This window comes from Salvelinus fontinalis, chromosome 19 (genome assembly GCF_029448725.1).
Source record: "Salvelinus fontinalis isolate EN_2023a chromosome 19, ASM2944872v1, whole genome shotgun sequence".
NCBI classification, from domain to species: domain Eukaryota; kingdom Metazoa; phylum Chordata; class Actinopteri; order Salmoniformes; family Salmonidae; genus Salvelinus; species Salvelinus fontinalis.
The window spans coordinates 8,018,184-8,030,656 of NC_074683.1; the positions used below are offsets into that span (position 1 = coordinate 8,018,184).

At 47.9% G+C, this 12,473-nt stretch overlaps 1 protein-coding gene across 5 annotated transcripts in view; it reads left to right on the plus strand.

Moving 5' to 3' along the window:
* Positions 1-12,473, plus strand: part of lrp2a (low density lipoprotein receptor-related protein 2a) — a 65,337-nt gene that overhangs the window by 30,818 nt on the left and 22,046 nt on the right. For all 5 annotated transcript variants that reach the window (XM_055870600.1, XM_055870602.1, XM_055870603.1 and 2 more), the window contains 14 exons: positions 78-206; positions 967-1,133; positions 1,229-1,372; positions 1,553-1,662; positions 2,196-2,373; positions 2,625-2,838; positions 3,526-3,765; positions 3,979-4,167; positions 5,192-6,112; positions 6,253-6,418; positions 6,587-6,745; positions 6,839-7,128; positions 7,376-7,576; positions 8,099-8,341. In XM_055870600.1, the coding sequence (XP_055726575.1) occupies positions 78-206; positions 967-1,133; positions 1,229-1,372; positions 1,553-1,662; positions 2,196-2,373; positions 2,625-2,838; positions 3,526-3,765; positions 3,979-4,167; positions 5,192-6,112; positions 6,253-6,418; positions 6,587-6,745; positions 6,839-7,128; positions 7,376-7,576; positions 8,099-8,341 (3,351 nt within the window). The remainder of the gene's footprint in view (positions 1-77; positions 207-966; positions 1,134-1,228; positions 1,373-1,552; positions 1,663-2,195; positions 2,374-2,624; positions 2,839-3,525; positions 3,766-3,978; positions 4,168-5,191; positions 6,113-6,252; positions 6,419-6,586; positions 6,746-6,838; positions 7,129-7,375; positions 7,577-8,098; positions 8,342-12,473) is intronic.

The window sequence follows — 12,473 nt, forward strand, 5'->3', positions numbered from 1 at the left end:
CATTTCAGAAGGAAACCAAAGGTGACTGAACACTGTTGACCTTTTTTTCTTGTTTGTGTTATGGGACCCGTGTGCAGGTGAAAACCACTGCTTTAGCAGCCCCTGTTCTCATATCTGTCTGCTGTCGGCCGTGGGGCCCAGCTTCTACTCCTGTGCCTGCCCCTCAGGCTGGACCCTGGCTGCAGACCAAATCACCTGTGCCAGAGGTAGGCTCCATGCCAACCTGAGGGAAACGCTCATCACTCACAGTTTGATTAAAAGGAAGTGAGGTCAGATGGAACAGATTGTAACAGTCATAACTCATAAAGCTTTTATTAATGGAGTAGGAATTGCTGTAAATCCTTCTCAAACCTACATACAGAGCTGCTCTTTGCAAACATATTTTAAGGGGGCCTATCCAGCTCCTAGAGCGCCAGACTCATATTTTAGAGGCTAGGGACTTGTCAACAGTATCCCATTTAAATTCTGTTGTAAAATCCCTTTCCAGAAGTAAATATTTAGGATCATAAAAGTGTGGCTAAGGTTTCAATAAGACAAGGGACCTTTAATGTGAAGTCCAGAGAGTCTTCTTTAGGTCAACAGCTTAACCCATATCAGGTTGCAGGGCTTCAGCTTTTTCTAGCCATGCAGAACGCATTCTCCCCTGAGAGGTGAATTACCCAAGAATGAAAATGCCCCCAAGCTATCCATTGATTCTAATCTCTGATGACAAAGCAAATCAGGGCTGTGGAACAAACTTTCACCAGCCCATCTGAACCCCCTCCTCTTTCAATCTTCTTTCAACATTAAGAGGTCTTAGGAAGAAACTATGGGGATATCAAATTGTAATATTTGTTTCTGTTTTAAAAAAGAAAATCAGGAATTGACCTTTTTTTCTTGTTTGTGTTATAGCCCCGTAGGCTATAGACATGTCCGTTTGGAGCCGTCATGTCTTGTTTGGTGATGAATAGTTTGGTTTTCCTGCAGATGAGGATCCTTTCTTGGTGGTGGTGAGAGATAGTGTCATATACGGCATTCCCTTGAATCCGGACGTCAAGAGCAACGATGCCATGGTGCCTGTTTCTGGACTTCAGAACGGATACGATGTGGACTTTGACAACACTGAGCAGACCATCTATTGGGTGGAGCACCCGGTAAGTATTCGCACTGTCCACACAAACAGAGACGTGCAGTGAGACTACTCTACTGTCCATAGGCTCGGACCAACCCTGTCCCTTCTCCTCTGTAGGGTGAGATCCACAGAGTGAAGTCGGACGGTACCAACAGGACAGAGTTTGCCCCGGCAGCCATCCTGGGTTCCCCTGTGGGCCTGGCCCTGGACTGGATAACAGAGAACCTGTACTACACCAACCCAGCCACCCAGTCTATTGAGGTGAGCTGAAACATCCATACTCTCTATGATCCTGTAGAAAACAACGCAGTTATTTTGGAAAATGAATGGTACTGACGGTGATCATCGTATTTAGAAAAATAAAGTTGTTATCTTAGTTGGTTTCCCTCTGTCAGGGGTATATCTGATACAGTATGTGCGTGCATTTGTGTGTTTTGTCAGGTTTTGAGGCTGAGAGGGGAGATGCAGTACAGAAAGACTCTAATCACCAATAATGGCTCCCCGACTGGCGCAGGCACTCCGGTTGGCATCGCTGTGGACCCAGCACGCGGGTAAGCCCATTTTTAACACTCCTCTGGCACGGCTGCTCATCTCCACTGTCACTGAGCCCTATCTGCCTGCCTGCCATTTGCTCCACCCACAGAGAGATACTTACCACTGTTACTGTATACCACACAACACAACACACTCAAACAAGCCACCACCAGGGAATATGTGCACCTATTACCTAGTCATTGTTAGCATATCGAATGTGTAATGACATAAATAAAAAAAGGGGGAAAATATGCAAATCCACCTTATCAGCTGCAGGACAGAAGAACGTATCAAAGAAAGAGGAATGTCCGCAACTCTGGTGATCAGAAGCACAAAACAGTTTGATCAAAACGTTGTCCGTTTTGTGCGTCTCCTTAAATCACCATGGGAGTTTACCAGAGTTGCGGACATTCCTTTTGTCTTTAATGACATTATTGAGATATACATTTCTCGCTTAATCTCACACATTGATTGAATCTGTTGTAGATGTTCTCATATGAGGTGATTGAGCTGCCGAGGGGCTGTATTCATAGCTGTGTCTCTCTGTAAGGAAACTGTACTGGACAGACCAGGGCACAGAGAGTGGCATCCCTGCTAAGGTAGCAGCTGCAGACTTGGACGGCTCCAACCCTGTCTCTCTGTTCACCAACAACCTGGATCAGGTGGAGTTCATCACTGTGGACATCAGCGAGAACAAGCTGTACTGGGCTGTCACAGGCGCTGGAATGGTGGGTCGTCATCACTACCTTAACCACTGCCTGTGTCTCAAATGCCACCCTATTCCTTATATAGTACACTACTTTTGACAAGGGCCCATAGGGCTCTGGTCAATTAAAGTGCAATATTAGGGAATAGGGTGCCCTATGATTCCTGTGTCTGACTCTAACAATATACCTCTTATGTAGTCCACCTCAATGCCTATTATACATGTATTTTACATGTTATTAATGTCAGTCTTGATATTATTAAAACCCCACAGATTGAGCGTGGCGACCCAGACGGGACCAATCGCATCACTATAGTGACAGGCTTGTCCCATCCCTGGGGTGTTGCTGTTCATGAGAGCTTCCTGTACTTCACTGACCGGGACTTTGAGGTGATAGAGCGTGTGGACAAGGCCACCGGTGCTAACAAGGTGGTGCTGCGGGACAACGTGTCTGGACTGAGAGTGCTGAAGGTACACTACAGGGAGAGTGAGTATCTGAGGGACCTGATGGTACACAGCCAAGCAAATATGAACCCCACTCCATTGATCTGGATTGAGACCTAAGCGTTGGTTAAATAAGAATCATTAACTTGTTGGAAGCATCAAGATTACCAGTTTATTGGAGTTTTCTTTCTATTGTGTTGAGTGTTTAATCAGTATGCAAACATACATATTTTGTCTGTTCTGTTTTTTGTGGTAAAGATATAGCATTGCTGAATTATGGTATTGCTTCGTTGTTTTTGATAGCTGTTGGGTAATTACTAGGGAGACGGAGTGGGTTATTAGTTGACCAGTTCCTCTTCCCTTATTAGGAACACTGGGCATTGTGTACGGAACAAGCAGTGTTCCTTTGTCCCCTAAAACAGAGCAGATACTGTACGTGACATGTTTTCTAGGAACAAGCCTCAACAAGCCTTGAGCCTGATTTGGCAACAATGTATCAAAGTGGTGTTGTCGTCAGATTCTTCCAATGATGACTAAGAAATGAGGCACAGGTTACTTTCAGTTCCAGTAATGTCATTTGTAATAGTTTAGTCTCATTTTGAACAGTCGCTGGCGCTGCGCTTGTCATCCAAGACCTAGAAGTTGTTAATAAATGTCTAGTTCTATTTGGCCAGACTCCTGTTGTATATGAATGATGTCCTAATCCACCATGTGGTCTTTGCCTCTGCAGCCTCGGCTGGTACATCCAACGGCTGCAGCAACAACATGGGGCTGTGTGAGCACCTGTGTCTACCGCGGCCCGGAGGCCTGTATACCTGTGCCTGTGCTACAGGCTTCAAGCTGAGCGCTGACAACAGAACCTGTGCTTCATACCAGTCCTACGTGGTCATCTCCATGCTATCTGCCCTCAAAGGCTTCAGTCTGGAGGGGGCTGACCACTCTGAGGCTATGGTGCCAGTGGCTGGGAGAGGTAGGTGTTGTTCAGATATAAAACTCCTGCTGCAGGGCATTATAACTCTTTATGTCATGCATATGGAGGCTTTATGGATGCTTTATGAATGCTACATGATACCAAGGAAACAATACTTTGTTTGGTTTCAGACAATATACTCTGATGTGACAGTGTGACATTGAAGCAACCACTGAAGTGTTTGTGTCTTTCGTCTCTGGTTGTGTCTTGCAGGCCGCAATGCTTTGCATGTGGACGTCCACATGCCCTCTGGGTTCCTCTACTGGTGTGACTTCAGCAGCACCGTGACATCTCAGAATGGAATCCGCCGGATCAAGTCTGACGGAGCAGGGTTCGACAGTGTGGTCACATCTGGAATCGGACGCAACGGGATACGAGGTATCGCCGTGGACTGGGCTGCAGGTAGGCATGTTCAGAGAGCTAAAATGAAAAGTGTTTAAATTATGCCAGTAGTAGGGCTCTATAAAATCTGTTTTATGTTTTGCCTGATTGTGTTTTGTTTTTTCCCAAATTCCCTTTTCTCCATTTTGTTTTTCCAGGTTTCCGTTTTTCCCATTTATTGTGGGGGGGGTTATTCAAAATCACACTTTGTTAATAGAAAAACATCCTAAATTTGATGATTTAAGTCCACAACAATCCTTAAACCACATCAGGAGACCACCTTTGAGGTCTGGGAAATATCTAAGACGTTTAGAATTTGGAGTGTAGTTACCCTTTAATTAAACTGTGCATCAGCCAGAGACCATTGTTTGGTTAGCTGTGTTTCTGTAGCGCTTGTTTGATTGCAGAGTTTGCAAAACAAATGGCCACTGGATTGATACAAATAATCATGATATCATTCTGCCAGGTAGGCACAACCCATTGGAACCCATGCCCAGTTGACTACTTTGACTACTTTAAAATGGCGTAAGCATTGTAGATGCCCACAATGGCACTGCCTACGGTCTGTTGGTCACTAGAGGCCTCTGTCATTCTCTATGGGCCCTACAGCAGGTAGAGGAATTAAAGGTCAGCCAGTAGTAGGTATCCATGGATACAGCGTAAGACGCTTCAACACAGGGCCTGACTCCAGAGAGCAGGCTGGTTTATATAACAGTCCGTTGACTGGAAAGAAATTAGTATAATGGACAGGAGAATGCTACTTATCTTGGTACTGTGGCCAATAAGGATTTTAATGATGGTTAAACTAAACAAATGCCGGTTTCCCGGACCCAGACTATATATAAGCCTATTTCTACTTTTGCTGTCCAGAAATAGGCTTAATCTGGGTGTGGGAAACCAGCTCCTGGTGACTATGCAAATTAGCAGGCTTACCCTGTCCTTACGCAACCACTCAATAAGAACTACATGACCAGAGGCCTTTCCTACATCATCTAATCCCCATTACCCTTTCACTTATATATGTCAATTTGGCTGTGCTTTTCAGGGAACCTCTATTTCACGAATGCTTTCCTGACGGAAACCTATGTGGAGGTCCTGCGCTTGAACACCACTTTCCGACGTGTGCTGTTGAAGACTCAAGTGGACATGCCACGCCACATCGTGGTGGACCCTAAAAACAGATACCTGTTCTGGGCAGATTACGGACAGAACCCCAAGATTGAGCGAGCTCTGCTGGACGGCACCAACCGCACTGTGCTGGTGTCATCTGGGATTATAACCCCGCGAGGTCTGGCTCTGGACTACCAGACTGGATATGTCTACTGGGTGGATGACTCTTTGGATATGATAGCCCGGGTCAACCCTCAGGGGGGCGAGACAGAGGTAGTCCGGTATGGGAGTCGTTACCCGACTCCCTATGGCATCACTGTGTTTGAGACTAGCATCATCTGGGTGGACAGGAACCTGAAGAAGGTGTTCCAGGCCAGTAAGGAGCCTGGCAGTACAGAGCAGCCTGCAGTGATCAGAGACAACATCAACATGCTGAGAGACGTGACTATCTACGACCAGCGTATCCAGCCCAGCTCGGCCCAGCAGCTCAACAACAATCCCTGCCTGGAGACCAATGGAGGCTGTGCCCACTTCTGCTTCGCCCTCCCCGGGAACCAGACCAAGAAGTGTGGCTGTGCCTTTGGCAACCTGGGGATGGACAACGAGGGCTGTGTGGTGTCGCGGGATGATTACCTCATCTATACAACAGAGAGTACAGTGCAGAGTCTGCATCTGGACAAGGACGACCACGGACTGCCCTTCCCTGTGGTCAATGTGCCCGGCACCTCTGTGGCCCTGGACTTTGACCGCACAGACAATAGGATCTACTTCACCCAGAGCTCAGGGGCTGGGAGCAGCAAGATTAGCTTCATCAGTCTTTCCTCTCCTACCTTACCTCCAGTCGTGGTGGCTTCAGGTAAGACACTTAACAACTAGATTTGTTTTGTTATGTTACAAAATCATACTGTAATTAATTATCTGGTTTCACCTTTTTTGGTGAAAAGAAATCTGGTTAATCTGGTTTCACATTATGTGTTGTGTTTTGTGTCCATGCAGATCTAGGAGCTCCTGATGGTATTGCCTATGACTGGATCAATAAACGGATTTACTACAGTGACTACATCAATCAGACTATCAACTCCATGGCAGTGGACGGGACACAGAGATCCATCATCGCTCATGTGCCTCGGCCTAGAGCCATAATGCTGGATCCCTGCAGGGGGTAAGACTGGCCAGAAATGCCAAGAATGCTAATACCGTTTCACTCCTTCTGTTATGATAACAAGAGCGCTCACTCAGTATCTTCAATAGATATTCAGCATGTGTTGAATGTGCACTGTGCAATCATTGTTTAACAATGGGAAAACTTGGTTTCTTCCATGCCAAACAGATATATGTACTGGACAGACTGGGGGACGAATGCGAAGATTGAACGTTCTACTTTGGGAGGGAACTTCAGGGCAGAAATTGTAAACAGTAGTCTGGTGTGGCCCAATGGACTGACCCTGGACTATGAAGAGCAGAGACTGTACTGGGCAGACGCCAGCCTGTAAGACCCTCTTATAAAGCTACATTCTTCTCACAAGTCATTCGTTGTCCTTTCATGTTGATGCTAATGATATGTGCTGGTTTTGGTTATCAGACAGAAGATTGAGCGCTGCTCTCTCACCGGGACCAATCGGGAGGTCATCGTCAGCACAGCCATTTACCCTTTCGCCATGACCATGTATGGCCAGTACATCTACTGGACTGACTGGAACACACGCAGTATCTACCGGGCTAACAAGCACGATGGGTCTGACCAGAGGGTGATGACCCAGAACCTTCCATCCAGGCCCATGGATGTCCATGTGCTGGCCAGCAACAAGCAGCAACAGTGCAACAGCCCATGTCAGCAGTTCAACGGAGGCTGCAGTCACATCTGTACCCCAGGTACTAGAAATTAGGCCCTGTTTTAATCCTCAAGTTTTCTGATCAAATAGAAGCAGGCTGTAGTTTCTTAGCTAAATGTCGGAGTTGGACCAAACTTCCATTGAAATGTGATCTTCTCTAGCATCCTGTTGTTTTGGTGTTGTAATGTTGTTTTGGGATAGTGTGAATTGGGCTGTGGTACGCCTGTCTGTCATACCCCCCCATCCGTCTGATGCCTGTCCCCCTGTCCCCCTGTCCCTCTCCGCAGGGCCCCAGGGTGCTGAGTGTCAGTGTCCTTCAGGGGGTCGCTGGTACCTGGCCGACAACAAGCACTGTATCCCTGACAACGGGACCCGCTGCCAGGAAGGCCAGTTCACCTGTATGAATGGACGCTGTATCCGTGCTCAGTGGAAGTGTGACAATGACAACGACTGTGGGGACGGAAGCGACGAACTGGAGAGAGTCTGTGGTATGGTGCTCAGTGGCCACAAGTAGTGCCTGTTTTCTCGAATCATATTTGTTTGTCTCGTCTATTCAGAAATATCTTGCAATGTGATGATTTTGCATGTCTTGAATGTGGTTGTGATTACAGCTAATTATGATTGATTTATCACTACACCTGCTCTGTCCTTCACTCTCTGAGCTACTCTTAACTGTCTTTAACATGCTGCCTCTAACCAGCCTTCTGTTTCTCACTGCAACAACAATTTTACAGGATCCAAGAATGATTTCCAAACTTCCGGTGTGTATGCTTGCAGTTCACTAATCTAATGTAGCTATTTAGTGCTGCTTGTTTTTTTCTACTGACCCCGTCCTTAACTAATGAATGCATGTACTTACATCCTGCATGCAGTCCAAGTGCAAATGGCAGCAGCATTTATTGCCTTGTCAGGTAAAGCCCGCCTCCATATTTTACACCTGTCCATCTTCACCTGCTCTCCCTGTCCATTGGCTAGAGCTCTGATAATGTTGTATTTGGTTTTATTGACAGCCTTCCACACCTGCGAGCCCACTGTGTTCACTTGTGGGAATGGTCGCTGTGTGCCCTACCACTACCGCTGTGACCACTACAACGACTGTGGGGATAACAGTGATGAGGTAGGCTGCCTGTTCAGTCCGTGCGACCCCAACACTGAGTTCCCCTGCAACAACGGACGCTGCATCGCCAAGGAATACATCTGCAATGGCATCAACAACTGTTATGACAACGGCACCTCGGACGAACAAAACTGCCGTAAGTCCTCAAAACAAAACTTGGTTACAAATCTAAAGTAAAAAGATTAGTTCATGAAGATTAGCTACGTTTTTGTTTTGTAAAAGTCACTAAAATATACAGTACCAGTCAAAAGTTTAGACACACCTACTCATTCAAGTTTTTATTTTATTTTTACTATTTTCTACATTGTAGAATAATAGTGAAGACATCAAACTATGAAATAACACATGGAATCATGTAGTAACCTAAAAAAGTGTTAAACAAATCTAAATATATTTTATTCTTCAAAGTAGCCACCCTTTACCTTGATGACAGCTTTGCACACTCTTGGCATTCTCTCAACCAGCTTCATGAGGTAGTCACCTGGAATACTTTTCCCACAGTCTTGAAGGAGTTCCCACATATGGTGAGCACTTGTTGGCTGCTTTTCCTTCGCTCTGCGGTCCAACGCATCCCGAACAATCTCAGTTGGGTTGAGGTCGGTTGATTGTGGAGGCCAGGTCTTCTGATGCAGTGCTCCATCACTCTCCTTCTGGTCAAATAACCCTTACACAGTCTGGAGGTGTGTTTTGGGTCATTGTCCTGTTGAAAAACAAATGATAGTCCCATTAAGCGCAAACCAGATGGGATGCCGTATCGCTGCAGAATGCTGTGGTAGCCATGCTGCTTATGTGTGCCTTGAATTCTAAATAAATCACTGACAGTGTCACCTGCAAAGCACCCCCACAACATCACACCTCCTCCTCCATGCTTTATGGTGGGAACCACACATGCAGAGATCATCCGTTCACCTACTCTGCATCTCACAAAAACACAGTGGTTGGAACCAAACATCTCAAATTTGGACTCATCAGACCAAAGGACAGATTTCCACCGGTCAAATGTCCATTGCTTGTATTTCTTGGCCCAAGCAAGTCTCTTCTTCTTAATGGTGTCCTTTAGTAGTAGTTTCTTTGCAGCAATTTGACCATGACGGCCTCATTCACGCAGTCTCCTCTGAACAGTTGATGTTGAGATGTGTCTGTTACTTGAACTCTGTGAAGCATTTATTTGAGCAGAAATAAAGGTGCAGTTAATTGCCGATTTCTGAGGCTGGTAACGCTAACGAACTTATTATCAGAACTCAGGACAAGACCCAGTTGCAGACAGTTCAAATCACAAAAGTGTATTTACAAAACAGGGGACAGGCCAACAACAGGTCAATGGCAGGCAGAGATTGGTAATTCAGGGCAGAGTCCGTAAGGTACAGAACGGCAGGCTGGCTCAGCTCAGGGCAGGCAGAGGTCAGTAATCTAGGGCAGTGTCAAAAAGGTACAGAACGGTAGGCAGGCTCAGGGTCAGGGTCAGGGCAGGCAGAAGTCAGTAATCCAGGGCAGTGGCAAAAGGTACAGAACGGCAGGCTGGCTCAGGGTCAGGGCAGGCAGAAGTCAGTAATCCAGGGCAGTGGCAAAAGGTACAGAACGGCAGGCTGGCTCAGGGTCAGGGCAGGCAGAAGTCAGTAATCCAGGGCAGTGGCAAAAGGTACAGAACAGCAGGCGTATTCCCCACACATGAGTTGCTGCCTCCAGGTGGTGGGGTTTGCGCAGACGAGGCGGCGAAGACAGGCTGGCTGACGACCCAATGAGTATTCAGAATGCCTTCCAGAACCGGGATGAGAACTGAGGACCATGGTCGGAGACCATGTCCACCGGAAAGTCATGGATCCGGAGGACGTGCTGCACCATGTGCTGGGCCGTCTCCTTGGCTGAGGGTAGCTTATGGAGGGGAATGAAATGACCGGCTTTGGAAAACATGTCCACCACCGCAAGGATAGGGGTGTTGTCATCAGACAGAGGGAGACCAGTGATGAGGTCCAGAGATTCATGTGACCAGGGACAGTGAGGGACAGGAAGTGGTTGAAGGATGCCAACAAGAGCTTGCCGAGGAGTCTTATTCTGAGCACAGACAGTGCAGGTGGCGACGAACGCGGAGACGTCAGGGACCATGGTAGGCCACCAAAAGCGTTGTCGAACAAAGGTCAGGGTCCGACGGGAGCCAGGGTGACAGGCAAGCCTGGAGGAATGAGCCCATTCCAGGACCCTGGGAGTGGCAGCGTCTGGGACAAACATCTGGTTAGCCGGCACCCCAGATGAGTGCAGCAGCCAGACACGAGGTAGGAAGGATTGTCTCAGGGTTTTGAGAGTGTAACAGCGGGGCTATAGCGTCCTGAAAGCGCATATAGCTTAACATTCTTGGACACCGGGCGGTAGGAGATGGTCAAATTGAAATGTGTGAAAAACAGGGCCCATCGAGCTTGCCTGAAGTTGAGACGCTTGGCGGGGCGGAGATATTCCAGGTTCTTGTGATCCGTCCACACATTGAATGGATGTTCCACCCCATCTAACCAGTGCCTCCACTCCTCCAACACCATCTTCACCGTTAGTAGTTCTCAATTTCCCACATTGTAATTCCTCTCCATGGTGTTAATACGATGGGAGAAGAAGGCGCAGGGATGTAGCTTAAGGTCCAGGGCAAAACGCTGGGACAGAACAGCCCCGACTCTGACATCCGAAGCATCGACCTCCACCACAAACTGATGGGACGGGTCCGGATGGATTAATATAGGAGCTGTGGTGAAGCTGTGCTTAAGGTCCAGGAGCGCCCTGTCAGCAACTGGGGACCACGTGAAATGGACCTAGGGAGAGGTGAGCGCTGATTAGGGGGAAGCCAGTGTGCTGTAACCCCAGATAAAACGGCGATAGAAATGGGCAAATCCCAGGAAGCGTTTCAGCAGCACTCTGGATGTGGGTTGGGGCCAATCAACCACAGCTCTCACCTTTCCGGGATCCATCTGCACATTCCCAGCAGCAATGATGTATCCAAGGAAGGAGATGGTGGAGCGATGGAATTCTCATTTTTCTGTTTTCCAGGAGACGCTGGATGATTTGTCGGCCTTAGAGAACGTGTTCTTGAGGTGACCGGTAAAAGACGAGGATGTCGTCGAGGTAGATGAACACGAACCGGTTCAATATGTCGTAGAGAACGTTGTTAACCAGGGCCTAGAACACAGCAGGAGTGTTGGTCAGATCGAATGGCATCACCAGGTATTCGTAGAGTCCGCTAGCTGTGTTGAAATCTGTCTTCCACTCGTCACTTTCCCATATCCGCACCAGATTAGAGAAAAATGTGCCCCGGAGCAGTTTGGAGCGGTTTGAAAGCCGAGGCGAGTAGCGGGTAGCGGTTCTTAACAGTGATGTCATTGCGGCCCCAGTAGTCGATGCACAGGCGCAGTCTTCTTTCAAGCCCACAGGAAGATGTCCCGTGCAGGCTGCGCCGACTTCAGGCAATGAGCGTGGCAGAACGGGCTCCAGCCCATGATAGCACCAGCAGTCCAGTCGATGAGAGGATTGTGACGATGGGCCCATGAAAACCCCAAAACCACGGGTACCTGAGGAGACTTGATGAGCATGAACTGTATAGTCTGACACTCACAGCTTGATAGGAGTGGTATTGTTGGTGACTCTGCCTAGAGAGCGCCCATCCACCGCTCTAACGTCCATGGGATTGGAGAGGAGCTGAGTTGGGATGCCCAGCTCTGACACCAGGGTAGTGTCCATGAAACTCTCATTGGCCCCAGAGTCAATGAGTATCCAGAGAGATTTTGACTGGTCTCCCCATGGAGAGGAGCACGGGTAAGGGGAGAAGGAAAATTCTCCGTATAGCCCACCAGATTACTCATACCTACTGATGAGCCTGGTCTTTTAATGGACAGGTAGACAGGTAATGACCTGTAGTCCCACAATACAGACAATTCTTGGTGTTAAGTCAGCGTAAACGTTCGGCTGGAGACAACCTAGCTCTGCCGAGTTGCATCGGCTCTGGAAGAGGCGAGTCTGCAGACCTCAGAGACTCTTGGGGGAACTCAGGTAACCTTGGATTCTCTCGGAAACGTAGACGCCAGGGACTTCCAGGATTCCTTAGAAGCAAGGCGGGATCCTTGTGTAAACGAGTGGGACTGGATTCAGATCTCCTTTCCCTCCTACGTTCCCATAGCCACCCATCGATCCAGATGGTCAAGGGGATGAGCGACTCGTGATCCGTAGGCAGCTCCCGGGCTGCAAGCTCGTCCGAGGAACATGTCGAACAGGGATTCCTGGGTTCCAGGCACTCT